General features: G+C 42.9%; 1 protein-coding gene across 1 annotated transcript; it reads right to left on the bottom strand.

Annotated features, from left to right (window-relative positions):
- Positions 1-1,746: 1,746 nt before the first annotated feature.
- Positions 1,747-22,428, bottom strand: LOC122556361 (carboxypeptidase B-like). The gene is made up of 11 exons (XM_043702994.2): positions 22,078-22,428; positions 21,915-21,990; positions 21,712-21,836; positions 21,505-21,607; positions 18,377-18,478; positions 18,114-18,218; positions 17,901-18,011; positions 14,907-14,997; positions 12,558-12,760; positions 9,799-9,883; positions 1,747-3,307 (listed from the first exon to the last, which is right to left on the bottom strand). Exons 1-11 carry the CDS (start codon positions 22,242-22,244, stop codon positions 3,120-3,122), a joined length of 1,356 nt encoding a protein of 451 aa, XP_043558929.2. The 5' UTR covers positions 22,245-22,428; the 3' UTR covers positions 1,747-3,119.
- Positions 22,429-27,321: the final 4,893 nt, after the last annotated feature.

The following is a 27,321-nucleotide window of genomic DNA, read 5'->3' on the forward strand; positions in this document are numbered from 1 at the left end:
TTTTATAAATGACTTAGATGCAGGCATAGGTGGATGGATTAGTAAATTTGCAGACGACACTAAAGTCGGTAGAGTAGTGGACAGTTTGGAAGAATGTTACAGGTTGCAGGGGGACTTGGATAAACTGCAGAATTGGGCTGAGAGGTGGCAAATGGAGTTCAATGCAGCTAAATGTGAGGTGATTCACTTTGAAAAGAATAACAGGAAGGCAGAATACTGGGTCAATGGAAAGATTCTTGGTAGTGTGAATGTGCAGAGGGATCTTGGTGTCCATGTACATAGATCCCTGAAAGTTGCCACCCAGGTGGATAGTGCCGTTAAGAAGGCATATTGTGCGTTTGGTTTCATTCATGGAGGGATAGAGTTCCAGAGACGCAGTATGATATTGCAACTATACAAAACACTGGTGTGGCCACACTTGGATGTACAGTTCTGGTCGCCATAGTTCGGGAAGGATGTGGAGATTTACCAGGATGTTGCCTGGTCTGGAGGGAGGTCTTATGAGGAAAGGCTGAAGACTTGGGTCTGTTCTCATTGGAAAGAAGGCGGCTAAGAAGGGATTTGATAGAGACATACAAGATGATCAGAGGATTAGATAGGGTAGACAGTGAAAGTCTTTTTCCTGGGATGATGGTGTCAGCTTGTACTAAGTGGCATAACTACAAATTGAGGGGTGATAGATTTAAGACAGATGTCAGAGGCAGGTTTTTTACAAAGAGAGTGGTAAGGATGTGGAATGCCCTACCTGCTAATGTAGTCAACCCAGCTACATTAGGGAGATTTAAACAATCCTTAGATAAGCACATGGATGATTTTGGGATAGTGTAGGGGGACAAGCTGAGAATAGTTCATAGATCGGTGCAACATTGAGGGCCGAAGGGCTGTTCTGCGCTGTATTGTTCTATGTTCTATCTCTTACAAATAAAAACGAATAACAAAACACAAAGTAGAGCATTTGAATAGATGTATCTGGAAGTAATAACGATGTGGATGAGATTTTCAGCAGTGTCGTTGGGACAGACGCAATGTTGCAGAGTTTTAAGGAGAAAGTGAGGTCTGCAGATGCTGGAGATCAAAGTTGAAACTTTATTGCTGGAACAGCGCAGCAGGTCAGGCAGCATCCAGGGAACAGGAGATTCGACGTTTCGGGCACAGGCCCTTCTTCAGGAATCAGGATTCCTGAAGAAGGGCCTGTGCCCGAAACGTCGAATCTCCTGTTCCCTGGATGCTGCCTGACCTGCTGCGCTGTTCCAGCAATAAAGTTTCAACTGCAGAGTTTTAAGGCCAGTTTTCCATGGAGAATATAGCCCTCAATATCGGTCTGGGTGCTCTGTGATTCCTGAACTCCATCGAAGATTGAGGTAATCTCTGGTTCCTTTCAACTTTCTTTAATGCAACCCTAATCAATCATTACAACAAAAACTCAAATCCATTGATGACCAGGTTGAACTCCAACTTCTTCCACCTTTCAACTTCTAATCAATTACCTAATCAACTTCTTCCACCTTTGAAGATATTACACCCTATTTCATCAAACCTAACCAAAGACCAAGCCCAATATTTAAAAACCTTTACTTTCACTGCGATTGTATACAAATTACACAGGTAGTCACTTCAGTTTGATTCATTCTGACCGCTCACATTCCTTCATTGCCTCTCACTGTCTCATGCTCCTCCACTTTCCACTCTGTTATCTCACTTTCCCCCCTTTTCCAATCTGCCCCTCTCACTCTCCCCCTTTTTCAATCTCTTTCTCTCTCACACACACACACTCTCCTACCTTTCCCACTCTGTTTATCTCACTCCCCCATCCCATTTTCTCTCTCTTGCCCAGCCAGCATCACCAACACCCCACGAAACCTTGTATCAGCCAATCAAACTTTTCCATTGGAATAGTCAATCAGAACACTGACACGTGAGGGAGCAACAACCCTTTGCAAAACCCATTTTGGGCATTAAAAGAACTCCAGAGATTGCCAAGACAGGCAGAGGGCTATATCAGGTTGCATGCCTCTGAAGACAGACTGTATCAGTTAGGACTAAATTAACTGGAGTTTAGAAAAATGAGGGGAATCTTATGGAAAGCTATAAAATTCTAACAGGACTAGACAAGGTAAATGCAAAAGGATGTTCTCATTAACCACAGAGTCCGGAACCAAGGGGTCAGAGTCTAAGGTTAACGGGTAGGGCATTTAGGACTGAGCTGAGAAATGTCTTCACCCAGAGAGTGGAGAACCTGTGAAGTTCTAAGCCACAGAAAATGATTGAGGCCAAAACCCTGAAATGCTTTCAATAAGGAGTTAGATATTGGCCTTAGGGTTAAAGGGATCAAAGGGTATGGGGGTGAAAGCGGGAACAAGGCCCTGATGGTCAGCCATTGTCATACTGTATGGCAGAGCAGGCCTGAGTTTATTTTTCAGGCAGATAGATTCTTGATGATCAAAAAGGTAAAAGATTGTCAGAGATACACAGAAATGTAGAATTGAGGTTAAAATCAGACCAGCCATGATTTAGTGAATGGCTGGGCAGGGCTGAATGGCCTTCTCCAGCTCCTAGTTTCTATATTTTCATATCCTCAGTAACATGCAGGAGCCTACATTCATAGAATAGCACTTACTGATGAACAAGGGAGCCAGAGAGTATTGGAGGTGAGAGGGAACACGGGGTTCATAGGAAACTATGATACAGGCCCTATGATTCTTGGTGTAGATTCCATTGTAACTACTAACTGGACAGGATATTGTAGGTACTGCCGCTAGGTTAGATTTCCACCCATGCTTACCTGTATCTCTTCTGTTCCACCTCAAAAACGTTGTGACAACATCTCGGCTCACTACTCTCTGGGTGAAGAGGTTTCTACTCATCTTAGTCCTAAATGGCCCACTCTGTATCCTTCGACTATGAACCCCAGTTCTGGACTCCCCAATCATTAGGAACATCACCCCACGTTTAGCTTGTCAATCATCTTATTTAGAATGTTCCTGCTCTATCTTTTAGATGCATTTCGTGTGCTTTTATTTTTTTTTTTAAATAGTTTGAATGCTTCCACCTGCAATAAAGATTTCAACTCTAAACCTTAAACTTTAAAGTCAGCCAATACATATCATTCAGTCTACGCGTCAATACAGATGGTTTAGAATGTAATTGGCGATGTAGTTGATAGCCAGCATGGTTTCTTCACAGGTTGGTCTGATCTGAGATTCAGGCAACAGGAAGCCATATTTGCCAGTATCACGGAGTTCAAAGGTGAACGAGTACTTGATGCCAAGGTCATAGGCCCAGTCATCAGAACCGCCAGAAGCGAGATCTATTGTGAAAAAAATTTATGAAAAATCAATGAAGCCATTTTTTTTAAAAAGATGTGTCACATAACTGTAGCAGTCACCTGAGATTAAGTAACCCACCCCAACCCTTGATACCCATTGGTCAGGACTTTGGGAGTCACACAGGAGGTGTTGAGTGCCATACTGCTCCATGTATTATATCAGAGGGCAAATAACAGCACAGAACCTCCAAAGAAACTGGTCACACTGGTGCCCCAGTTTAAAGGTTTACAGGATAGATTTGACCAGTGTATGTCATTTGCCAACTTTAATGGTTTTCCCATCTGGAAAGGAGGCTTTAAGATTTAAAGAGAAGCAGGCAGTCAGTAAACTATTTGTAAATAAATTTCAACATCATGACGGACCCTGTGTTCCATCAGGTTTTTTTCATGTTGCATTATGTAGAATTTACACAATACTAGGCCATCCAGTCCAACTAATTTATGATGGCATTGATGCTCCACCAGAACCTTCCCCCCACCAATCTAACTCTAAAGTTTATTTGCATCTCCTGCTATCCCTTTCATCACTATGTACTTATCTAGTTTCCCTTTCAAAAAGAAGGTAATTATGTTATTTCCCATGAAGGATATCTGTTGATTACTGCAATCCTCCCTTTACTAGATAAGTAAACCATTAAAAGGTAGAGATACAAAGAACTGCTATAAATATCTAAGCATAGCAACAGTCACACAAACAATTCCTGGTTGATCAGGGACAGTATCCTCACTTAGAGTCATAGAGCCATAGAGATGGACAGCATGGAACCAGACCCTTCGGTTCAACTCATCTATGCCGACTAGCTATCCCAACCCAATCTAGTTCCACCTGTCAGCTCCCAGCCCATATCCCTCCAAACCCTTTCTGTTCATATGCCCATCTAAATGCCTTTTAAATGTTGCAATTGTAGCAGTCTTCACCACTTCCTCTGGCAGCCCATTCCACACATGCCCCATCCTCTGCGTGAAAAAGTTGCCCTTTAGGTTTCTTTTATATCTTTCCCCTCTCGCCCTAAATCTATGCCCTGTAGTTCTGGAGTCCCCTACCCCAGGAAAATGACTTTCATGGGGGTTGAAGAGATTTGGTATGAGGGAGGGGGTGCTTGGAGAACAGACAGAATAAAGGACGCCCTGGGTTGGCCTTCTTCATGGGCAGAGATAAAAAGAAATCCAGAAACTAAAACAAGAAATAACATAGGGAGGGAGAAACTGAATACAAGAGGATGAGGGAGGAAGAGGAAGAAAAGCTCAAAGATCTAAGCTGTGAGAGAAACCATTAGTCCATACTCCACCACCCAAATCCTGACATCAGAAATAAACTAAATCAGTGTCCCAGTTTGCCCATCACGGAGTTCAAAGGTGAACAAGTACTTGATGCCAAAGTCATAGGTCCAGTCATCAGAACCACCAGAAGCATGAAAAAAATTTATGAAAAATCAATGAAGCCATCTTTGCTTAATAACTTAATAAACTCATCCTGACTTAGTCCTGATAAAGTGGATTCACAACCAATTGCTGCTTAGTCTGATCCTGGGGGAGCTAAGACACCCAAAATCTTACAGGGGCTTTAAACACCAATTGAAACAAAAATATTGGGACAGCAGGAAAAGGGGTAGGTCAGTCACTGAGAGAGCGACTTCATAGAAGAGTTACATTGTGAAAGTAGACCATTGAGTCCATGCCAACCCGCCAAAGAGCATCCCAGGCAGACCCCTCCCCTCTACCTGTAATTCTAAATTTCCCCTGGCTAATCCACCTAACCTACACCTCCCTGAACACTATGGGCAATTTAGCATGGCCTAGCCACCCTAACCTGCATATCTTTGGACTGTGGGAGGAAACCCATGCAGAGAAGGTGCAACTCCATGCAGGCAGTCACAGGAATCAAACCCGGTCCCTGGCACTGTGAGGCGGCAGTGCTAGGCACTGAGCCACCATGCTGCCCAATTTGTTTGAATTAAGACATGAGCAATGATGTTGCAATGACTTGAAATTTACGTAGCATCAAAGCTGGAAGGACAGTGTAATGGGATGTTGGCAGGTGTGTGGATGGCCTTGTAGTATTATCAGTAGGCCATTACTCAAAGACCTGGGTAATGTTCTCAATTTGAATCCTGCCATAGGTGAGAGTGGAAATTAAACTCAATAAAAAATTTGGAATTAATGATGACCATTGTGGGCGGCACAGTGGCTCAGTGGTTAGCACTGCTGCCTCACAGCACCAGAGACCCGGGTTCAATTCCCGCCTCAGGCAACTGACTGTGTGGAGTTTGCATGTTCTCCCCGTGTCTGCGTGGGTTTCCTCCGGGTGCTCCGGTTTCCTCCCACAGTCCAAAAATGTGCAGGTCAGGTGAATTGGCCATGCTAAATTGCCCATAGTGTTAGGTGCAGGGGTAAATGTAGGGGAATGGGTGGGTTGCGCTTCGGCGGGTCGGTGTGGAATGTTGGGCCGAAGGACCTGTTTCCACACTGTAAGTAATCTAATCTAAGTAATCTAATCTAATTGCTGATTGTCAGGAAAACCTATCTAATTCATTAACGTCCTTTGGGGAAGGAAACTGTCATCCTTATCTGGTCTGGCCTACATGTGACTCCAGACCCACAGCAATGCGGTTGACTCACAAATGCCCTCTGGGCAATAAATGCTGGCCTACCCAGCAATACCCATATCTGAGAATGAATTTTAATAAAAGGAGACTGGAAAATCTCACAGTCTGCATATACAGGTAATTTCAGTGGGTTATGAGCAAATGTAACTGGCATTTTACAGTGCTTTCACATCTAGTTGATGCTTTTGCGAAGCAACGAAATTAATCAAGCTGCAGCCTTCATGTTCAGCTGTGGCTTTCAAGGTGGAGGAAGTATTTAACTGTCAAAGCTGTGCTGCTCATATTACATTTGAAAGTTGTAACCCTCCTCCCCTGTTTCTCCAGCTGTGGTTACCCAGCTTTCCTAACTCCGTCAATACTCATATAGAATCTCCCTTTGGGGATGGTGTGCCTTAAATACATTCAGTGTTCACCTTGGTTAGACACAGCTGAGACGGGATAGGCTTGGATTGTTTTTCTTGAAAGCAGAGAAGGCGGAGAGGGAACATGATTGAGGTGTGAAAGGTTATGAGGGGTATGGGCGGGGTGAATGGAGAGCAGCTGTTCCCCCTTGGTTGAGGGGTCAATCATAAGGGGGCACAGTTTTAGTGTGAGGGGTAGGAGATTCAGAGGGAATTTGGAAAAACACTTATTCACTCAGCGGGTGGTGGGAATCTGGAATGCATTGCCCTGGATGGTAGTGGAGGCCAGAAACATTGCAACCTTGAAAAAATAAAATTAGATGACCACTTCAAATACCATAACATTCAAGGATATGGGACGAATGCAAGAAATTAGCGCACCATTAGTAGTGGTTCTGTAAGTGCAGACTCAATGCACCCGAGGGTGTTTTGTACACTGCACGAATCTATGAACTGAGTGCAGCCCTACACAGCAGGGTCAGAGTTAAAGGGGGTGACATTCCAGGGCTCCATGTCTCGGAGGAATGGGGGAGGACAGGAAGTTGCTAAGCCCCCAGCTGACAATGAGCCTCTGGAGTCATCCATCAGGCCAACGTCGGCCATCCAATTGGAAGCGGCCGGAGTTCGAGCGGCGCTCCCAAATGTAGTGCTCCTGCTGGAATAGACAGTGGGGACAACCACCAGACAATACCTTCTTCACCCAGAGAGTGGTGAGTATGTGGAAATCTGTCACAGGGAGAGACTGAGGCCAAAATACTGTATGTTTTCATGAAGAAGGAGTCTGATATCATTCTTAGAACTAAAGGGATCAAAGGGTATGGGGAGAAAGTGGGAAAAGGGCACAGAGTTGGATAAACAGATAAGGTCATATTGAATGGAGGAGCAGGCTCAAAGGGCTCAAAGGAATGAACTACTCTTGCTCCTGATTTCTATGTTTCTATGAGCATTGCTTTGCTACATGTGGCATCCTCCATTGAGACATTGGCTTGATGTACAGAGCTACCTCAGCCTCTCAATCAAGGGTTCCTGGGTATAATTTTGGACTTGCAAGCACTTGCGTTGTCAATGACCCCTGCCAGGCACTGCCAGAGCAGGACAACAGATAAATTGGAAACCAACAGGAATCAGCTCAGCTGCAGCAAGTCAGAACAAATGTTCCTCATATCAGCAGTGACTGCCTGCCTCTGAAGGCTCCCCTCCTGATAATGACAATAGCCATCCTAAAAAAGAGGCACCAGCACCTCAGAACGCCACAGTGGCACTGTGCAAAAGTCCCTGTGATATTCAGACTCTTGTGACATCCAGGCTAACATCAAACCCAGCTCCTAGCCACAGCCCAGTGAAAAGCAAGGGGGAAGCATCAAAACCCAGCACTCAAAAAATGAAAACACACCATTCTGGCGCAGAATAGATACGTATTTTGAGTCTGGTGTTACTCAGCTGTTCTTTATTGTGTTGTTTTCTGAAAGATGTTTTTGTGGTGCTTACAAGTGGAATAAAGATCCTGTTGTTCAGTGCCAGGCTGCAAAACAAGGAGACATCCATCTAGACTTTCACAGGCAGCAGTGTGCATCAGAGAGCCTTAAGCTGTTAGGGTAAAGATCTGATAAGGTCTTTTCCAAAGACCTTAAAGCAACTCCTTTCTGATGTGTGAGATGGCCTGCTGGAAATGCCTTAGGTTCAGAGTCTGTTTTCCTCATTGGAGAACCAATTAAAGTCATTGTCATGTAGTCATAGAGGTCTACAGCATTGAAAATGGTCCTTCAGCCTAACTTGCCCATTCCAACTATTTCACAATTAAGCTAGTCCCATCTGCCTGCATTTGGTCCATATCCCTCCATGCCTATCCCATCCATGTACCTGTGTAAATGTTTCTTAAATGACGACATTGTACTCACTGCCACCACCACATTAGTAGCTCATTCCAAACACTCCTTTTGACCCAAATTCCATTTTAATTTGCAATTTTCTTTCATTCCTGCCTTGCGTCTCTCTTCCATTGGCATGTACCGTTGCAGAGAGTGGGCAAACAGATCACTGTCAAATGTCAAACAAGGAGGTTGCTCTTTGTGTGACAGTACCATAGCTTGCACTTCAAGTCACGTTCTCTTCTTTTTCAGATTAAAGACCTACTCCTTTGGTCACTTTGAGTTGATTTCAATGGCAGCAAGTCACAGGCATTTGTAATGGCCAAGAAATCATTGCTTGTTTGCTGCATGATGCCACTCATATTGTGGAAATAATGATTACACAGGAGGAGATTCTACAGCCACACTCTGTTCAATAGTAACATAATCAGGAGTGAGGTCTCTCAAAATTAATTGGCCTGATGAGATCAGATCTTCTGGTGTGTATGGGTGTTAGCATTAGGGCGGCACAGTAGCTCAGTGGTTAGCACTGCTGCCTCACAGTGCCAGGGTCCCAGGTTCGATTCCAGCCTCGGGTGACTGTCTATGTGGAGTTTGCGCATTCTCCCTGTGTCTGCGTGGGTTTCCTCCGGGAGTTCCGGTTTCCTCCCACAGTCCAAAGATGTGCGGGTCAGGTGAATTGGCCATACTAAATTGCCCATAGTGTTAGGTCTATTAGTCAGAAGGAAATGGGTCTGAGTGGGTTACTCTTCGGAGAGTCAGTGTGGACTGGTTGGGCCGATGGGCCTGTTTCCACACTGTAGGGAATCTAATCTAATCTACTCCATCCCCTCTCCGCAGAACATAGAACATTATAGCGTAGTACAGGCCCTTCGGCCCTTGATGTTGTGCTGTGTAACCAATCTAAAGCTCATCTAACCTACAGTATTCCATTATCACCCATATGTTTATCCAATGACCATTAAAATGCCCTTAATGCTGGCGAGTCGACACAATTAGCTAAAATGCTGTAACTTTTATTGCAGATGATGTGGAGGTGCCGGGGGGTGGACAAAGTCAGACGTCACATGACACCGGGTTATAGTCCAACAGGTTTATTTGAAACCTCAGCTTTTGGTGGGGAGCCCCTTCGGCAGGTAATGAAGGGGCAACACTCCAATAGCTTGCGAGTTCAAAGAAACCTGTTGGACTATCACCTGGTGTCACGTAACCTCTGCCTTTTTAATGCAGAGATATTGCAGGAGCGTTATCCTATTTAAATGACCCTAGAAATGAGGGATGAAATAAAAGGAAGATTGAATAAACATCTTATAACCCGCTTCTACAGATGTAAGCACATTATCCTACAGCATGCTTTTACTTAAATTAAAAATATATTTAGTATTGTAGCAAGTGCAGCAAAGCAATCAGAAACTTAGGTTTAAAGAGCAGTATATAAGTAGCTACTATGTTTTCAAAGTGGTTTTGTAGAACTCAAATCAACACAGTCCTACACCTACACCTTGCTTAGGGTTGGAGATGGAGGTCACAAAAAACTAGCAACATCTGTTAGACATCATGAATCGTTACCAAGAATCATTTAAACAAAAGATGCTTACACAGTGAGCTTGCTCCAGAACCAAAGGTATACTGAGTTCCATAAAGACTCTGCAAAGCCAAGACTGCATTCTGAGCGAGGTTAGCCTGAAAATAGATACACCAAGTATGAAACGTGATTGTTAAATGTGACAAATGTCATTATGCAAGACTCTGCAGAGGAAGACCCTGCTTTGAAGTTGCAATAAGCATGACTGTTCATCAGCAAACTGTCCGAAAGTCAAATGGTGCAATGTCATAGAACCATACAGTCATACAACACAGAAGCAGACCCTTCCATCCAACCTGTCCATGCTGACCAAATATCCTAGACTAATTTAGCCCCATTCACCAGCGCTTGGCCCATATCCCTCTGAACGATTCCTATTCATATACCCATCCAGATGCCTTTTAAATGCTCTAATTGTACCAGCCTCCACCACTTCCTCTGGTTGCTCATTCCATACACACATTATCATCGAATATATTCCTCAGTTTCTCCACAATAAGTGTACACTGGAACATAGTCTTTGTATAACTCAGTGCTGGCAAATTGCTATGTTAAATTTAACATATCACATGACAAAGTGTGAAGTGATACCTTTCAGAAGTAAAAATGAGGAAAGCCAGTATGAATTATTCAGCCAAAGATGGGGCTGGACTGTTCAAGCCTTGCTAACTTGCTGTTTGGAATTTAGAACTCTCCTTTTTAACCTCTGACCACAATTACCTCGATCTTGGTGAATTGTACAAGGCTAAGAGAGGGTGCAGCAACAGAGAGACTGGAAGATATTTCTGCACAAGTTGGTGAAGGTTGCAGGGCAGGTTTATTCAAAACGTGCTTAATAAGATATTCAGGAACCTAGGTTTCACAGAGGGAATAAATGCATTAGCAAAACTTTAATGAGAGAGGGTGCAGAAGAGATTCAGCTAAATGCTACTACGCTAGTGGAAGTGATGGCCCAGTGGTATTATCACTGGACTATTCATCCTAATGCTCTGGGGACCAGGTTCAAATTCTACCATGGCAGACGGTGGAATTTGAATTCAGTGAATATCTGGAATCAAGAGTCTAATGATGACCACGAATTCACTGTTGATTGTTGGGGAAAAGCCCCATCTGGTTCATTAATGACCTTTTGGGAAGAAACTGTTGACCCGCATGTGACTCCAGACCCAGTAATGTGGTTGACTCTTGACTCTCTCTTCCTGTGAATGATTTCTTACTGGCGGTAATGTGGGGGAAAATAAAGGGAAAAAAAAGGCATGTCCGAGGTTCTGATCACTCTGAGAGCTGGATCAGTGTGTGAAAGACTCTCCATTTTTGTATGTTAGGGAGAGGAGGAGACTGACTTCTGACCTGCCTGAACCACACAGTCAGTGTGTCTCATTAAAAAATAAACAGGAGGGTCAGGGGTTCTGCTAACTCTGGGAGCCAGCTTTGAGCTAGCTGGGTCAGTATCACATACAATGCATGTGTAAATAGAAGGTGACTTGGTGACAGGATACCAGCGTCTGTGCAGTTATCTCATATTTCTTCACCAAGAGAGTGGTGAACTGAGAAATTCATGATCACAGAATACTGTGGAAGCCAGGTTGCTGAGTAAAAAAGAGATTGACAAGTTTTAAAGGCATCAAGGGACATGGAGAGAAAGCATTGAAATGGAGATTCAGCAACAGCATATTGAATGATCTGGAACGCATTATGAAAATGGGTGATGGAAGCCAATTTAAGAGTAAACTTTAAAAAGCATTTTGGACATACGATTCACAAGGAACACCATCCACAGCTCTGGGGAAAGAACAGCGGAGTGAGTATAGTTTGTACCTCTAACAGAAAGCAAGCAGAAGTTATGATAGGCTGAATGGCCTCCTTATATGCAGGATGATTCTAAGTCATGCACAAAAATCAGTATTTTCCAACTAATGTAAGATAATAAATGAAGCAGTGGCTACAGCATTGTAATTGGATACTTCAAAGTTTATCCAACCATCACAGCTGTGACTTGAGGACCAAGAAGCCAACATTGAAAGACTGGAGACAGGAGCAGGAGTAGGCCATTCAGCCCCCCAAGCCTACACCACCATTCAGTCTGGTCATGGCTAATCATTGAGCTCAATACCCTAACCTCACCCTCCACCATATCACTTGGCCCTTTTGGCGAACTCTAACTCCTTGAAAACACAGTCTTTTGACTTCACCCACATACTGTGGGCAAGATCAATATTCCACAGGTTACCACTCTCTGGGTGAAGAAATGTTTCCTCATTTCAGTCCTAAAGTGTTTACAAAAACAGAAACTGCTGGAAACGTAGGTCTGGCAACATCTGTGGACAGCAATCAGAGTTAACGTTTGGGGTCGAGTGATCCTTTTCAGAACATTACCCTCAAGCTATGGCCCTATGGTTCTGGGTTCTCCCACCATTGAGAACATCCTTATTGCATCTAACCTGTCACGTCCTGTTGGAGTTTTATCAGTTTCTATGACACCTCCCCACCCCCCCACATATTTCTAAACTATGGCGAATTGACTCAGTCTCTCCTCATATATCAGTCCTGCTATCCCAAGAATAAACCTGACAATTGTTATTCCAGATGTTTATTGAATTCAACTTTCAACACCTGCTATGATGGGATTCAAACTGATGACCCTAGAACATTAACCTGGGGTTTTGCATTACTAGTCTAGTGACACTACCACAATGTCAATTCCCTTTATGTAATTATCAGTTAAATAGCATTAATAAATTATGAGTTCTTTTCTAAGAAGCAATTACCTACCAGCTCATTGTGGTTATATGCCAATGAATAGGTGTAGGAGTATGGGAACAAACATTTCTGTGAGTACGAATGAATTGTGAGATAAGCCTTGATGATTGAACTGTGATTACGGATGAAGTCTGCAACTGCCTTGACTTCCTTTTCAGATTCTACAAATGGTCCACAGTAGACATCAGAACATGGGTTATTTGAGGATCCGTTGGCTGTAGGTCAAGCAGATCGGAGACAGTTACAAGACAGTCATCTTTTACATTTAATATTATCTACCTCTTCCCCAAGTCATCAATAAAGAGCCAAATCATCCAGCCTCATCCTACACATCTACAGGCTTCCTCATCACCACGCCTCATTTGATGCTTGTGTCAAGGGGATGGAGAATATGGGTACCCAGCTCATTCACCTCCTGGGCACCATTTAGCTCATAGCTCTCAGACACCAGCACAACACAAACAGTCAGTTGAGGTTGGCTCAGAATGTTCAAGATGGAGGGACAGACAGCCTTCATGGCTCTGATGGAATGCATCCCAGGGTACTAAATGAGATGGCAAGTGAAATGCGAGATGGACTGGCAGTAATTTTCCAAAATTTGCTGAACTCTGGGGCAGTCCCAGCAGATTGGAAAGTAGCAAATGTGACACCACTGTTTAAAAAGGGAAATAGACAAAAGATGGGGAATTATAGACCAAAGAGCTTAACCTTTGTAGTGGAGAAGATGCTTGAGTCTATTAACAAGGAAGAAATAGTAGGGCGTCTCAAAAGAAATTGTCCCATTGCACAGACACAGCATGGGTTCATGGAGGGCAGATCATGCTTCTCAAATCCTTTGGAAATCTACGAAGACATTACAAGCAAGGTGGACAACGAGGACCCAGTGGATGTGGTGTACCTAGATTTCCAAAAGGCCTTTGGCAAGGTGCCGCACATGAGGCTACTACATAAGATAAAAATGTATGGTGTTAGGGATAGAGTATTAGCATGGATAGTGGATTGGTCAACTGACAGGAAGCAAAGGATAAATGAGTGCTATTCTGCCTGGCAACCAGTGACTAGTGGTGTGCCTCAGGGATCGGTGTTGCAACTGCAATTATTTACAATTTATATAGATGGGTTGGTAATTGAGACTACGTGTACAATGTCAAAATTTGCTGATGACACTAAGATGAGAGGCAGAGGAAAGTGTGCAGGGGACTGTGAAACTTTGCAGAGGAACACAGATAGTTTAAGTGAGTGGGCAAAGGTCTGGCAGATGGAGTACAATGTAAATAAATGTGAAGTCATCCATTTTGGTAGGAGTAACAGTAAAAAGGATTATCACTTGAATGGTAAGAAGATGCAGCATGCTGCTATGCAGAGGGTCTTGGGTGTCCTTGTGCATGAAACACAAAGGGTTGGTCTGCAGGTACAACAAGTAATTAGGAAGGCAAATAGAATTCTATCCTTGATTGCTAAAATGGTTGAGTTTAAAAGCAGAGAGGTAATGTTACAGCTGTACAGGGTACTAAAGAGGCCATACCTGGAGTACTGCGTGCAGTTTTGGTCTCCTTAAGAAAGGATGCACTGACACTACAGAGGATGCAGAGGAGGTTCATTAGGTTGTTTCTGGAGTTGAGGAGGTTGGCTTATGAGGAGAGACTGAGTAGACTGGGATTATATTCATTGGAAGTCAGAAGAATGAGGGGGGATTCGTATAAAAACATATAAAATTATGAAGGGAATCAATAAATTAGAAATAGACAGGATGTTTTCAATGGTCGATGAAACTAGGACAAGAGGGCATAGCCTCAAGATTAGAGGGAGCAGATTTAGGACTGAACTGAGAAGGAACTTCTTCACCCAGAGGGTTGTTAATCTATGAAATTTCCTGTTCAGGGAAGTAGTTGACATTACTTCAGAAATCGCTTTTAAAGCTAAGGTAGATACTTTTTTGAAAAATAAAGGAAATAAGGGGTATGGTGAACATGCAGATAAGTGGAGCTGAGTCCACACAAAGATCAGCCATGATCTTATTGAATGGCGGAGCAGGCTCAAAGGGCCAGATGGCCTACTCCTGCTCCTAGTTCTGATGTTCTTACGTTCATCAAGTTCCTCAGGCTCTAACTATACTTAAGTTCTTTTAAAGCATATTGCATGAGGTATCGTTAGGATAACTGGAAATTTGGGATCAACTCCTGTCCAGATTCAACAATTCATTGGGGCCTTTGGTACCAGCACACTGGGAGTGGGAGGTAACGTTTAAATTACTTTAATTCTTCAACAGGGGGTCTCACTAGTTTACGTAAGCACAAAACTCTAAATCTGAGAACACATCATTACATACAAAAGATGGTTTATTAAAATGTGGGGACTTACCGCACCATTGAGCATTGAAGTTTCTGTTTGGATCGGTTCCCACACAGACAGAGTTAAAATTCCTGGATCTTGTCTTCCTCCAAAGTCGATCCTATTGGTAGACATGGTGATCAGGTGCAGAGGTAGAGAAAACCTTCACCCTCTTGTTATCATTAGACAGAGCAGCATAAAGTAAATGGTGTACTGACATCTTAATCCAGCACTGTATCCAGAAGTTGGACCAGGTTGGATTTCAGCCTCGGGCGACTGTCTCGTGGAATTTGCATGCTCTCCCTGTTTTTGCATTGGTTTCCTTTGGGTGATCTGGTTTTGTCCCACAGATCAAAGGTGTGCAGGTTAGGTAAATTGGCCATGCCAAATTGCCCATAGTGTCCTGGGATGTACAGGGTAGGTGGATTAGCTGTGGAATATGCAGGGTTACGGGTGATAGGGCAAGGAATGGGTGTGCTGTTATTCAGTTAAAAATCACACAACACCAGGTTATAGTCCAACAGGTTTAATTGGAAGCACACTAGCTTTCGGAGCGTCGCTCCTCTGTCAGGTGGTAGTGGAGGGCTCAATCCTAACACACACAGAATTTATAACAAAAATTTACAGTGTGACGTAACTGAAATTATACATTGAAAAATTGATTGTCTGTTAGGCCATTCATCTGTTAGAATACCGTGATAGTTTCACTTCTTTCATGTGTAAATCACAAAACATTTTTTTAAAAAGTTGCATTCTCGGGTTAGCTGTTAACAATGGTGATAGCTAGACAATATGTTGAAGGTTCTGGATTAGTGGTGCTGGAAGAGCACAGCAGTTCAGGCAGCATCCAAGGAGCAGCGAAATCTGAACTGCTGTGCTCTTCCAGCACCACTAATCCAGAGTCTGGTGTCCAGCATCTGCAGTCATTGTTTTTACCTAATATGTTGAAGGTGTTGGCCCCCTGTGTTCTCTGTCTATGCCATGATGTTTAGATTGATTCTAATCTAAAAATCTAATCTAATCACTTTTTAGATTAGAATCAATCTAAACATCATGGCATAGACAGAGAACACAGGGGGCCAACACCTTCAACATATTGTCTAGCTATCACCATTGTTAACAGCTAACCCAAGAATGCAACTTTTTTAAAAAAAGGTTTTGGGACTTACACATGAAAGAAGTGAAACTATCATGGTATTCTAACAGATAAAAGGCTTAACAGACAATCAATTTTTCAATGTATTATTTCTGTTACATCACATAAAATTTTTGTTATAAATTCTGTGTGTTAGGATCGAGCCCTCCACTACCACCTGATGAAGTAGCGATGCTCCAAAAGCTAGTGCTTCCAATTAAACCTGTTGGACTATAACCTGGTGTTTGAGGAGAAAATGAGGACTGCAGATGCTGGAGATCAGAGCTGAAAATGTGTTGCTGGAAAAGCGCAGCAGGTCAGGCAGCATCCAGGGAACAGGAGAATCAACGTTTCGGGCATAAGCCCTTCTTCAGGAATGGCTTATGCCCGAAACGTCGATTCTCCTGTTCCTTCCTGAAGAAGGGCTTATGCCCGAAACGTCGATTCTCCTGTTCCTTCCTGAAGAAGGGCTTATGCCCGAAACGTCAATTCTCCTGTTCCCTGGATGCTACCTGACCTGCTGCGCTTTTCCAGCAACACATTTTCAGCTACAACCTGGTGTTGTGTGATTTTTAACTTTGTACACCCCAGTCCAACACCGGCATCTCCAAATCATGACTGTTATTCAGTGAATCAGTGTGGATTCAATGGTCTAACTGGCCTGTTTCCGCACTGTAGGGATTTAATGATCTTATAAGTGAATGGTACAGCAAACATTGTTTTGCCTTCTTGGCATGTTACTTGACACCGTTTACCATCCTATCTCTGGATAAATGTGGGACAATCTCTAGAATTTCTACCCTAAATTTATCCACCTTTTTATCTTCCATTCTTCCCTTAAGATGTTCCTTAAATCTTGCCTCTTTGGCCTTGCTTTTGGTCACTTGTGTGGCTAACTCTGTGCGAGGTTTGTGGTCAAATTCTTCTCTGACAAAACTCCTGTGAAGTATATTAGTGAGTTTAGGTTGTGAGGTCCTAGCAAGTTGTAGTTGCATGGATGAAAATTACAAGGCCGAGGGGTGAGAAAATGGGTTTAGGTCTCATTGTACAAAACACTGAATGAATCCAAGGAATTGGATATTGGACTTGGGGCTATTGGCAATGGATTTGTGGAAAAAGGAGTAGCAGGCTATTGAGTTGGATAATCAGCTACGATCATAATCAAAGGCTAAGTGGGCTCAAAGGGATCAAAGGGCTGATTGACCTACTCCTGCTCCTTTTTTTTGTTTCTATGCTTCATGGAGGGGCTAAATGGCCTCCTATTGAGCTATACATGTGCATGAATAGAAGACTTTCAGTAAAGTCATTAAAGGTTTTGGTAACCATGAATGTTTTTGCAACTTAAGTAAGAAGACAAAGTCAAAAATCACACGACACCAGGTTATAGTCCAACTGTATTTGAAAACACTAGCTTTCGGAGCACTGGTGTCATATGATTTTTGACCTCGTCCAACCCAGTCCAACACCAGCATCTCCGTATCATAAGCAAGAAGAGATCAGGGAACATTATGCAGGTGGATGTCGGTACTGTTGACCGGGAAGAAACGGGGTTGGAAGTCTGCTCAAGGACTGATAAATACCGAGACTACAACAGTCGCATTCACCCCCCGATAATGGCCGGGGTGGGGGGGAGAGAAACTGAGTCATTATCCATATGTAATTCTTTCAGGTGGATTTGCTGACTGAGGATTAGTACATAGATTAGAAATTGGGACTTACCAAGTCCTGGGTGGACTTTATAAGCAACACTGTAGCAGAAAGAAGAGACCATTGCAAGAGATTCTTTGGGATACAACTTGATAAACAGAAATGAAACAAGAGAAAAGGCAATCCCAGATTGTCGGAAATATTATCTCCAAAATACTCCATGCAATCCATTTGATCCTTACCTCAGTCCAAGAATAGACATAGCCATCTACATTTAGAACAGGAATAACCAGGAAATCCAACTCATTAAGAAGACAGTTCAGGAGAGAATCTGTTCCATGCGTTCTAATAGCCTGTAGAGTATATGTACCATTTTTATTGAATACTGCATTTGACCTGTTTCTCAATCTCTGTGTAAGTAAATGCTACAAGTGCTTTCAGTTTGTGCTACGAACCTCTTTGACAAACCACTGGCAAAATGCTGGGGAGATCCATTCCCTGGCATGGATTCCACAGTCCATGAAGATGGCGGGTTTCAGAGAACCTGTTCGCTTGCCAACCTTGAATGATATATTCGTAGACATCAACAGACTATAAACTTCTTTATCAGTTCAACCCTAAACTCGACCGAGCTTTTGCAACACAACACTAACATGCAACAGCAGGCTGGGGCAGAGAGATCCCAGACTGTCACACCAATAGTGAAACACGATCTTACCCGGAGGAGATAGATATCTCGTCCCTCATAGCTCTGTCCAATTTTAAGCCGCGAAATTAGGTTTGGATTTTTATTGGCAATGGTAGCAATCCAGGATTCAATCTGCAAATGATTATCAAATTTGAGACACTCTGGAACTTATTTTTATTATTACTTTACATAAGAATGTCTTGTTAAAGGAAGATACATTTATAAAGTCCATTATTCCTGTACTTATTTCACACCATTATCCAATTCGAAAATCTCTTCCAAACCCACATCCTCTCAGAAAACTCCTTTCATCGGTCTCTGGGGTTTTGCATATTCATGATTACATTGGATGTACAGCATAGAAACAGACCATTCAGCCTCTCCTGCCCATCTTGATGTTAATACTCTAGGTGAATCCATCCCATTATTTCTCCATTTATGTCTAACATTGGAACCATTTATTTTCATTGTGAGGATACTAAGGCTTTAAGAGGTTATTTTGTCATTTCTTTTTCTTTTGAATAGAGGTTTTAAGGAAAAGGTTATGAGCAATCTACTAGAACCACTAGAGAAAACAGCTTGAGATGCCTTGGTTTTTTTTTAAAAAAAACATTGGAACAATAGAAGCAGCCTGGATGGGTGTGGTCAAGCTTCCACAGAACCAGGATTTTTAGTTTTTCAGTAGCCGCAGGTGTTGCTGGGGTCTCAGAGGGTTCAAAACTGCAATAAATCTCTCCCGGCTGCTACACTGTCTCAGAAATTTCTCTTGATTTTGTTTTCCCTCTTGGGCAGCTGGAGTTGCCTGTGAGACAATCTGTTTCTGAATTTGCCTTTTGCTAAGGATGTGTTTATGGGATGCTACGATATTGGAACAGTTAATTAGCAATAGTTATTTTACCTATTATTCTGTTAAGTTTTCTAACAGAGTTACATTATTCCAATTCCTTCTTTCTTTTGTTGTATTTTATCTCATGTGAATGAATAAAACGCATTTTGCTTTAAATCAATAATTTGGCCAAATGATTTGCATCTGGGATGCAACACTTTACACTTATCTTTAAAATAAGAAAAAGTTAGAGTCTAGACTATCTTCTGAATATTTTGAGGGAATTTGACCTGGTCCATAACATCTTCTCCTTCAAATACTTGTCTAGCTTGCTCTTAAATGTGTCTCCACTGTTAACTTCAATCACCCCCTGTTGTATTGAGTTCCACATTCTCACTATTCTTTGGATAAAGTTAAAAATCACACAACACCAGATTATAGTCTAACAGGCTTATTTGGAAGCACCATCTTTCGGAACACTGTTCCTTCATCAGGAGCATAAGGTGGTAAGACACTGAAATTATAGCAAAAGTTTACAGTGTGATGTAACTGAAATTATACATTTAAACAGACCTGGATTGTTTGTTAAGTCTCTCATCTTTTAGAATGACCATGCTGGTTTCAGTACTTTCATTTGTAAATCGCAGAACATTCTTAAAGTTATATTCTCAAGTGAACTTTAATAATTGTGTGATTTTTAACTTTGTACACCCCAGTCCAATACCAGCATCTCCAAATCTTGTATAAAGATGGTTTTCTGAATTTGATATTGGATTGCTTGGTGATTATTATACATTAATAATCTTTAATTATACTCTTTCTCAGGTGAGGAAACCTTCTCTCTGCAGCAACTAGATCAGAACCTCTCATCATTTTAAAAACCCTTACACCTCAGCCTTCTTATTTCAATATAAAAGAGACCCAGCCTATCAATTCTTTCTGTAGCCAGCCATTTCTGGGATCAAGCTTGTAAATCTTCTCTGCATCCTTTCTGGTGTCCCTGTTTCCATTCACACTATTGTGTGCATTGCTGGTTACAAAACTGTGTTCGAACCGAGATTCAATACAAGTTTAGCATAACTTTGTTATTATTGAACTTCATTCCTCTAGCAATGGATTTATTGGTTTTATTTCTCCTGACCTTGCTAACACAAGGTGACACAATGTTTAGTGATGGCTTACCTGCACTTTGAGGTCCTTTGGTGCCTTTACCTCATCTAAACTTGTAATATGTGACTCTCGTTTCCCCTCTACAAAAATAAACTACCAAACACTTATTGTTCAACTTCATTTGCCAGTTATTGCTCAGCCTGCAAGTTTGTTGATTTCATCATGTGATTTGTTACTGCCCTTGTCCATGTTGACTATTCCCCACAATATGGGTGTCATATTCAACTATACAGCTTGCATTTTGCTTTCCAAAATCCAAATTCAGAGTCAGAAGGTTCAGGTTCAAATTTTCCACCAAAGATGAAATCATTCAGTTCAGACTGATATTCCAAGGCAGCACAGAGGGAGAACCCTACTGGGAGAAGTACTAACTTTTGGGTGAGCCATTTCTACCCTCACTGTTGGATATAAAACATGCCAAGGTATTTTTTGAGCAGGAGAGTTCTCCCATTGCTGTGGCTAATACTTCTCCACGAACAAAAAGTAAACAGATGATCTGGTCATTTATTATGTGGTGTTTGTGAGAACCTGCTGTGTATAAAATTGGCTACACTTCAGATATTGTGACAACATCTGCACCACACAATATATACATAAAGCTCTAAGATCATGAAAAGCTCTTATATCTTCCAATCCCTCTCTCTCTCTCCTTTATTTATTTAAAAGTCACATAACACCAGGTTATAGCCCAACAGGTTTATTTGGAAGCACTAGCTTTCAGAGCACTGCTCCTTCATCAAGTGGTTGTTTTATGTTGTTATTAGTGAGAACATAACATTTGGAATACCCCAAATAGAAAGGGAGTTTAGTAAGCACTATGGAAGACCCTGTCAAAGGCTAGCCTCATTAGCATTCTCTGCCTCCTTCTCACTATTGTGAATATTTACAATGAGCTGTAACTGTCAGGAATGAAAGTTATATTAATACGTCACAGTGCTACAGGCTCACACCTAGTTAACTCCTTCTGCTGAACAGTTAGAGCAGGTACATGAGGGTAAACTGGGTATTGTGACTGGCACAAAGGCAGCCAAAGAGAAATATAATTCAGAATTAATTGAGAAAACATATCAAAACCGAATGGCCTCTTCCTACCTTAATCTTATGACTGGCAAAGATCTCACAGCACACTTTAAAGAACGACGACAGACAATTTAGTTTTTACCTGATCCCAGTTATGGTAACTTTCATAATCATAGCTAAATGATCGGGTCCTTATTCGGTCAAACTGGTTCTCAATCAAGATCTGCAAGTTCTCAGTTAAAATCCTGTGAAATGGAATATAGCGGGAGTATCACATTTTTTTTTAAAAAAGGTACAATGAGACTATTATAATGATCAGTAAAAAGTTAATACAGGATCAGAAACTAACTCATATTGCAATCCAATCTTCTCCAGTTCAGCCTGGACATCTGAGGTCCAATTAGCACCCACCCTGAAATCCACACTCCTGTCTGTGGTCACCAAGTCAATTGAATGTGGTTGCCAAATATCAACCTGTGGACATAATAACACCACAATTAGCTTAGCTTTAATTAAAGAGGAGCTTGTGAATTAAGCAAAGTGAAATCATACCTTCCTAGTATGGGACACGTTCCTGAGAAATTGCAGGTGCTGGTCAGTTTCCGGAATCAGGCGAAGCACTCTATCCCTTTCAAGAATAAATTTAAAAAATGTCAGACTTGGTAGATCTTCCAGCCTCCGTCAATTTCACAGCACATCCAGAGAATTTCCTCACCCCTGGTAGTGTCCAGCCGGACCCGAGACTGCACTCGCTACAACTACACCCAGGAACAAAAGTATTTCCATAGTTTTCCCAGGATTGACACTCGGTACAGCTTGAGTACATAAATACCGTTTCCAAACTCCAGACCAGACTTCTGTCTGCAACACAACACATCCCATTTCCGGTTCAAACCTGAAATTTGCGTATCATGTATTTGGAAACAATCAGGTGTTTTCTTAACACTGCTTGTAGATGTTGGCGAGTATTTTAACTAGAGGATTAGGAATGTATCATTTCACTACTTCCAGCTCCTTTCCTATTCAGAGATGATCAGAAGGTACAGGATTAGCTCAGTTATCACTTTTTTTTTCTGTTTCAATTCACTTCATTCTATTTATAAAGCATTTCAGGGAGTATTGGCTAATAAGGAAACTGATAGATTTATATTGCAAGGACTGGTTGCTTGGATATGTTACCAACAACATCAAGTTAGCTTACTATTGGTTTCTTGTGGTAAATAACACCAGCGCCTGCTATTGTGCTGTCCTTTGGGTTTCTTAAAAGAAAGCTGTTTACTAACGCAGCAGGTTAGCCATGGACTCAGTGATCAGTGTTCATGCCTTTAAGTCACACATTCGTGGACTCAGAGATATAGGATTGTAGTCATACAACGCAAAAACAGACCCTTCGGCCCAACCAGCCCATGCTGACCTTGTTCCCAAACTAAACTAGTCCCACCTGCCTGCACCTGGCCCATATCCCTCTAAACATTTCTTATTCATATATTTATCCAAATGTCTTTTAAGCATCCTAACTGTACCCACATCCAGCATTTCCTGTGGACGTTCATTCCACATTCGACCCACACTCTGTGAAAAAAAAATGCTCCTCATGTCTTTTTTGAATCTTTCTCCACTTACCGTAAAAATATGGCCCCTCGTCTTGAAATCCTCCACCCTACAGAAAAGAGAGACGCCCGTCATTCACCTTATCGCTGCCCCTCATGATTTTATAAACCTACTGCTCAACCTCTTACACTCCAGCGAGTAAAAGGTCCCAGCCTATCCAGACTTGAGGGAATGTGAGTGAAGATTAAGGTCACAGTCCAGCCTGCAGTCTTGAGGTGACTGTAAAAAATTCCACAGTATGATTTCGAAGAGGAGCAGGAAATTTCTCCCTGGTGACCTGCACAATGTAGATCCTTCCGCCATCACATTAAACACAGCATAGCTGATCTTTTTGGTATCGATATTTGTTTGATCTTGCTGTTCACAAGTGCTGTGCATTTCTTACATTGCAACAGTATACCATCACTTCAAAAGTAATCAATTGGCTGTAAAGAATTTTGGGATGCCCGCTTGTCATGAAAGGTGTTACATCAATGCACATTATTTCTTCCTTCTTTAAGGTAGATAGAAGCCTGTTCAATGCAACTCAATGAGAAAATTTGTGAAATGATGGGTGGGCACATCGGAGTGCTGATTCCCAAGATGTTGATCAGTATTGTGTGACTCACCACCAAGAGCCAGTGGAACCAGCTCAGCTCTATTTAAAACACTCACTGTCATTACAACCTGCAGTCTGCTCTTCAGTAACCTCAAAACGATGATGTTAATCGGAAGACTGGCATATTTTTGAACTCAATATTTTCTTCAATTTGTCACTAGGAGGCTGGAATATAGCCAATGTTGACAGATACCAGGATTGGGTCCATCAACACAGAGAAACATAAGACAGAGATATTGAGTTATTTAAAGTTTAAATGTACTATCCTGGGGTTCTATCAAGATTACTGGAGAGAAAGTATGCTTTCATCATTCTGTACCTGAGCTTCATTATCTTTGGCATGAGTTAGGGAGGGGGTTATCTTGGTGAGGAATGGAATTCTGATGTGTTGTATAATTGGTACAATAGTAACATGACATTTTTAACAAGACAGCATCTCTCAGGCACAGAGCCAGTAACATTGCAGTCAGAGACAAAAACATAAATTGCTGGAAAAGCGCAGGTGGTCTGACTCCTACATTTTCCTTTATTCTGCTGTGAGGAAAAACCTGAGTTTCAAAAGCTCATGTGCCAATAGTTGAGAAAAACAGTCAATGTTTCAGGTCCAGTCACCCTTCTTCAGTCATGATTTGGAGATGCCGATATTGGACTGGGGTGTACAAAATTAAAAATCTCACAACACCAGGTTATAATTCAACAGGTTTATTTGGAAGCACTAGCTTTTGGAGCGCTGCTCCTTCATCAGGTGGTTGTGGAGAATAAGATCGTAAGACATAGAATTTATAGCAAAAGTTTACAGTGAGATGTAACCCAGTCTAACACCGGCATCTCCAAATCATGATGATCATCGACACCACTAACTGCCGGCTTAAAGTTTAGATTAGATTAGATTACTTACAGTGTGGAAACAGGCCCTTCGGCCCAACAAGTCCACACCGCCCCGCCGAAGCGCAACCCACCCATACCCCTACATGTAGCCCTTACCTAACACTACGGGCAATTTAGCATGGCCAATTCACCTGACCTGCACATCTTTGGACTGTGGGAGGAAACCGGAGCACCCGGAGGAAACCCATGCAGACACGGGGAGAACGTGCAAGCTCCACACAGTCAGTCGCCTGAGGCAGGAATTGAACCCAGGTCTCTGGTGCTGTGAGGCAGCAGTGCTAACCACTGTGCCACCGTGCTGCCCGAAAGTGGCGAGGATCTCCAAGAAGATCACACATTTTAACACAGAAATCAAGTTTCTACAGAAATGCAGGAAACAAGGAAAGATCCAAAAAGAATTATGGATCACGAACCCGCTCAAATCGACCTACAACACAGACTAGGCAGAGAGACTTTGCCACCGCCCCTCTCGCAAACTCCTCAGTCATCTCGTGCACCAACTCTACAGCAGGTGCCACAACCTGGAAATTCAGATGGAGTCCACACACTCAGCCTGTGCTCAGGATACAACAGTACAGTTATGGGGCATTGCCATACAAGCAAGGCAACAAAACTACACCACGTACATGTACATCAAGAACAAGAAACTGAAGAAACTTGGCATCTCCACCAGCAGTAGCCAAGCCCACCCTGGCACCCTGGCACATTATCACCACGGGGAAGTCGGCCATCAATCTATGGGACCAGACCCTTCAACTGGAAGAGATTTGAAGTTCTTAGCAGGTGGGTTTCTGCCCCACCACCAAAATGGACCCCATGGTTCTTGCAGCAGACACAGAGGAATTCATCGGACAAATGAGACTCCGGGAATTCTTTCAAGATGCCAGCAGTGATCCCAGTGAACCCACCGAGGAACCGGAACAGTCATCACAGGGATCCGTTGAGGAGCGAGCAAAGAAGGAGTCAACTTGGATCCCACCAGAGGGCAAAAAGGAGAAAGTGAGGACTGCAGATGCTGGAGACCAGAGGGCCACCACCCTGGGCCTGACATGTGTACTCAAATCGTCAGGAAATATATAAATGCCAGACTCATCAGCCGTACCCACAAGGTAGAGCAAAACATCACCCGTTCACAACGCAATGCCATCCGTGCTCTCAAAGGCAATCACAACATTGTCATCAAACCAGCAGATAAAGAAGGAGCCATTGTCATTCAGAATAGAACAGATTACTACAAGGAAGTGTACCGACAACTGAACAACCAGGGACGCTACATGCAACTACCGGCCAACCAGACCAAACAGCGCACCCATAAACTAAACACGCTGATTCAGGACTTTGGATCCAGACCTTCAGAGTTCCCTATGTGCCCTCACCCCACATAATTCTCACGTAGGTGACTTCTACTGCCTTCCAAAGATACACAAAGCCAACACACCCCAGTATCAGGCCCATCGTATCAGGCAATGGGACTCTGTGTGAGAACCACGCTGGCTATGTCAAAGGCATCTTGAAACCCATTGTATAGGGGACCCCCAGCTTCTGTCATGACACTACAGATTTCTTACAGAAACCCAGCATCCACAGACCAGTCGAACCAGGCACATTCCTCGTCACAATGGATGTTTCAGCACTCTACACCAGCATCCCCCACAATCACATCGCAGCAACAGCCTCAGTACTCAACACCAACAACTGCCAGTCTCCAAACACCATCCTACAACTCATCCGCTTTATCCTCAATCACAACGTCTTCACCTTTGACAACCAGTTCTTATCCAGACACACAGAACAGCCATGGGACCACATTTGCACCCCAATATGCCAACGTCTTCAGGCACAGGTTTGAATAAGACTTCTTCTCTATGCAGGACCTCCAACCAACATTATATACCAGGTACATTGACGACATTTTCTTCCTCTGGACCCATGGCGAGGAGTCACTGAAACAACTACACAGTGATACCAACAAGTTTCATCCCACCATCAAACTCCCCATGGACTACTCTCGACTATCTGTGTCATTCTTGGACACGTGCATCTCCATCAAAGATGGACACCTCAGCACCTCACTCTACCGCAAACCCACGGATAACCTTTAGATGTTACACTTCTCCAGCTTCCACCTGAAACATATTAAAACAGCCATCACCTGTGGACAAGCCCTACGTGTACACAGGATCTGTTCAGATGAGGAGGAACACAACGGGCACCTGGAAGTACTCAAGGATGCCCTCATAAGAACGGGGTACGATGCTTAACTCATCAACCGCCAGTTCCGACGTGCCACAGCGAGAATGACCTCCTCAGGAGACAGACACGTGCTGCGACCGACAGGGTACTCTTCACAGTACATCCCAGGAGCTGAGAAATTATGCCATGTTCTTCGCAGCCTGCAACACGGTATCAATGAGGATGAGTACTTCACCAAGACCTTCCCCACACCTTCACTTCTCGTCTTTAAACAACCGCCAAACCTCAAACAGATCATTGTCCGCAGCAAACTGCCCAGATTTCAAGACAACTCCATACAACCCTGTCACGGTAGGTGCTGCAAGACGTGTCAGAATGTGGACATGGATACCACCATTACACATGGGAATACCTCCCACCATGTACGTGCCAGGTACTCATGTGACTCAGCCAACATTGTCTATCTCATACACTTCAGGCAAGGATGCCCTGAGGCATGGTGCATTGACGAGACCAAGCAGAAGCTACGGACACGGATGAATGGGCACCACACAACAATCAACAGACAAGAGTGTTCCCTCCCAGTCAGAGAACACTTCAGCAGTCCGAGACATTCGACCTCGGACTTTCAGGTGACCATCCTCCAAGGCAGACTTTGGGACAGGCAAC

The sequence above is a fragment of the Chiloscyllium plagiosum genome, unplaced genomic scaffold (assembly GCF_037043375.1).
Source record: "Chiloscyllium plagiosum isolate Xiang-an unplaced genomic scaffold, Cpla_swu_hap1 HiC_scaffold_13, whole genome shotgun sequence".
Lineage (NCBI taxonomy): Eukaryota > Metazoa > Chordata > Chondrichthyes > Orectolobiformes > Hemiscylliidae > Chiloscyllium > Chiloscyllium plagiosum.

Excerpts from the sequence above, each read along its gene's own strand:
- LOC122556361 (XM_043702994.2), bottom strand. The coding sequence starts at position 22,244 with ATGGGATGTGTTGTGTTGCAGACAGAAGTCTGGTCTGGAGTTTGGAAA. Across the intron at positions 21,608-21,711 it reads AAGATTGGATTGCAATATGA|GATTTTAACTGAGAACTTGC; the intron begins GTTAGTTTCTGA and ends TCCATTTCACAG. Across the intron at positions 18,012-18,113 it reads GCCAGTGGTTTGTCAAAGAG|GCTATTAGAACGCATGGAAC; the intron begins GTTCGTAGCACA and ends TATACTCTACAG.